The sequence below is a fragment of the Schistocerca americana genome, chromosome 4 (assembly GCF_021461395.2).
Source record: "Schistocerca americana isolate TAMUIC-IGC-003095 chromosome 4, iqSchAmer2.1, whole genome shotgun sequence".
NCBI lineage: Eukaryota > Metazoa > Arthropoda > Insecta > Orthoptera > Acrididae > Schistocerca > Schistocerca americana.
In genome coordinates, this window is record NC_060122.1 from 111637566 (window position 1) to 111640550 (window position 2985).

Consider the following 2985-nt stretch of genomic DNA (forward strand, 5'->3'; position numbering starts at 1 on the left):
ATGTGATGCTTATATTAACATTGCAAAATATCTTCATTTAATCTTCTAAAATAAAGTTTCAATACCAATTAATAAAATAATAACAGTTCGTTCCTGCCAATATTACAGTTTATTACTGCCAATATATATTAAAATGCAGGAAACATTTTTCATTATCAGCTGACAGAACTACTTCAGAAAGCAGACATAATATGACAAATTAAATAAGGAACTGAAGGAACAGATGTAAACAAAAAAAAGTCATATGCAGAATATAAAATGTAGTTTACATTTTAAGAAAAGATAATTCACATTTCCCAGAAAATTGTGCAACATACACAATAAGTATCCACATTGTTGGGATATCCCAATTTAATGAACAACTTCTATATTTCAATAGTAAGTTTGGTCTGAGCTTTAAGAAAAAACTTATTTCAATAATCGGGTTAGAAAATGGCTCTGAGCACTATGGGACTTAACATCATCTATGGTCATCAGTCCCCTAGAACTTAGAACTAATTAAACCTAACTAAAGGACATCACACAACACCTAGTCATCACGAGGCAGAGAAAATCCCTGACCCCGCCGGGAATAATCGGGTCAGACCCGAGCTACAACAAAAAAACTTAATATATTTCAGCAGTCAGGCTAGGCCTGAGCTTTAAGAAAAAACTTAATTACTACAATCATTCCCTTAATAGTTCCATTAGGTTGGATCTCAGATTAAGAAAATCCTACACACTATGCTGCAGTAAACAGTCGTGCACCTTCAAAAGTCTGAAGCTGACTGGGATGATTGCGTAGCTGGTGATGGAAAGGTAGCCTGAAAAGAAATTAAAATCCACATTAACATTACTGAAAACCTTTATTTCTAAATTATGGATTACTAAGTCAGTTGCACTAATACTGGGTTAATGTTTGGGAAAAATGTTTATGTAACATATCTTTACTTATCCATTTCTGTATCGAAATATTCAATGACGGAATGAAACTCAAAGTGGCTCCACATTTGTGTGTATTTACATCTTTATATTGTAATTAGCTACTTAAAAGTCATAATATGTATGTGCCACACCTTAAAAACACACTTAGATAACTAATAATAAAAAATATAGGCCTAGTTAATTGTTACAATTTAGATGTCATGCAATGAGAATTTTACTGTACATGCAAGATATACTGGACCAAAGAAACGAAATGCCATGATGTTAATAACATAACATCTAAACAAGATTAGCAAACAGTTTGAACGTGAGTATATTAATATGGGTGATAATACCAGATGTAGTTTTTCTGCCTAGATGGTGTTATAGTCAGGACTGAGATTTTAAGCTAATGGGGAACTTGAGGCAACTGCCAATCAGGAAGTTGTGTTAACACAAGATATGAGCACTTTTACCCATCAGCAATTATTCCATAATGTACTAATGCCACTGCTTTGGAACAAGACGTGTTGTGAACTATGTTTGAACATTCACATTTGCATGAGAAAGTCACAAGCCAATGGAAATATGCAATGCTGCTTGCACAGAAGGGAACATCCTGTACACAAATCAATTTTTTTTTTCGAATGAAACAGAATGTGTAAACACTTTATGACTGATTTGCAGTGTATCATTCAGCTGGCTTGCTGTGTAATGGAATTATCCACACCAAGTTCAGGGTGTGGAGTGACTTCAGTTTTTTCAATAGCAATGTCTACAAATTATTCCACGTGACAGTCACATCAAATCATAATTAAGTATTTTCTTTTTCTTTAATTATACTAGCAGAGCTGCCTTCAGATAAAATAAGAATTATTTTAAAAATGGTGCCAGAAACTTGCATGCCATAGCCTTTATCAATACTGGATGTGAGGTCAGTCTGGAGGCAGTTTTCAGTTGCAATTTCTTATTTCTTTTGTGAATTGTTTCGGTCTTTACACCACCATTGGCACACAGTATTAAATTTATGCAAGTTAGCCAATAGCACTGTATGTCCAGCAGTGCTCCCTCAAACTTAAAAATGTCAAATAAATAATAATTACTTTATTCATTAATATGCCCTTTGGGAAAAGGAAAGTTGCTAGATAAATTTCAAAATGCCATACTTGACTTTAGAAATGTAATACTTACCATTTCAGAAATTTCTACTGTCTTTACAAATTCCTTGCTTTGCTTAGAGTGTGGTCTTTGTCTTCCCCCCGGATGACATCTGCGACCTGCCAACTTGTTTTTTCTTCTGCTTATTGCAGTGGGCTGCATGGGAATATAGTTACCACGATTTTTTCTAGATTTTCCTGTAACAAAAATTAGAATTCATACAATATTGAATTACTTTCCATAACATTTATATAAAAGTATGTTTTACTTACCTTCACCAAAATTTGCCAAATAAGATGCACATGCAGATGGCGTTTTAAGCTTTCTCAATTTTTCGTACATAACTTCAAGGCCTTTCCTCATTTCCTCAGGGGATTTATTTGAATAATCTATGAGGCGAGCTTTTATCTCGTCGATTAAATCATTATTTCTTTTGTCTGGAACTGTCTCCATGTGAAGTGTCTCTGGCATCTCTTCTTGGCTTTCACAGAGCAAACCTGTGTCCATTTGCTCCAAACGTTCTGAAGAATTTGAAGCCCCTGCATTCTGAGAGCAATACAGAGGCTCTAGCCAACCTTCAGGAGGCTCCTCATTTGTAGCAATAAAATAATACAATCTACGTATACTGTCACTATCCGTCACCTCCCTGTAGTTTCCTGATGGTAAAACAGTACTGCCCCAGTCTACATGTTTGTAGATCTTCCCTGTATTGCCTTGGCAACAAGTGCAAACAAGAACAGCCATATTAACAATGTAATAATGATTCTCCCTTTCTTCACTGGGAACGAGCAGAACATCCTCATTGACTTGCCTGATTTTTGCTAGAATCTCCTGTGAAGGAGCCTTTATAGGCCTACAGAAAGACTTAGGGCTTGCTCCATTAGCAGCATCAAGAAGTCTCCTCTGAAAATACAAATTCACCTT

At 35.2% G+C, this 2985-nt stretch overlaps 1 protein-coding gene across 1 annotated transcript; it reads right to left on the bottom strand.

Moving 5' to 3' along the window:
- Positions 1 to 598: 598 nt before the first annotated feature.
- LOC124612252 lies at positions 599 to 2570 on the bottom strand. The gene is made up of 3 exons (XM_047140331.1): positions 2334 to 2570; positions 2095 to 2258; positions 599 to 803 (listed from the first exon to the last, which is right to left on the bottom strand). Exons 1-3 carry the CDS (start codon positions 2566 to 2568, stop codon positions 750 to 752), a joined length of 453 nt encoding a protein of 150 aa, XP_046996287.1. The 5' UTR covers positions 2569 to 2570; the 3' UTR covers positions 599 to 749.
- Between the last annotated feature and the right edge of the window lie 415 nt (positions 2571 to 2985).

Bases quoted from the DNA above. Each gene is read 5' to 3' on its own strand.
- LOC124612252 (XM_047140331.1), bottom strand. From the start codon at position 2,568: ATGGACACAGGTTTGCTCTGTGAAAGCCAAGAAGAGATGCCAGAGACA. The intron at 2,259-2,333 runs GTAAGTAAAACA...TTTTTGTTACAG, and splicing joins TTTGGCAAATTTTGGTGAAG to GAAAATCTAGAAAAAATCGT. The intron at 804-2,094 runs GTAAGTATTACA...ATTTCTTTTCAG, and splicing joins CAGTAGAAATTTCTGAAATG to GCTACCTTTCCATCACCAGC.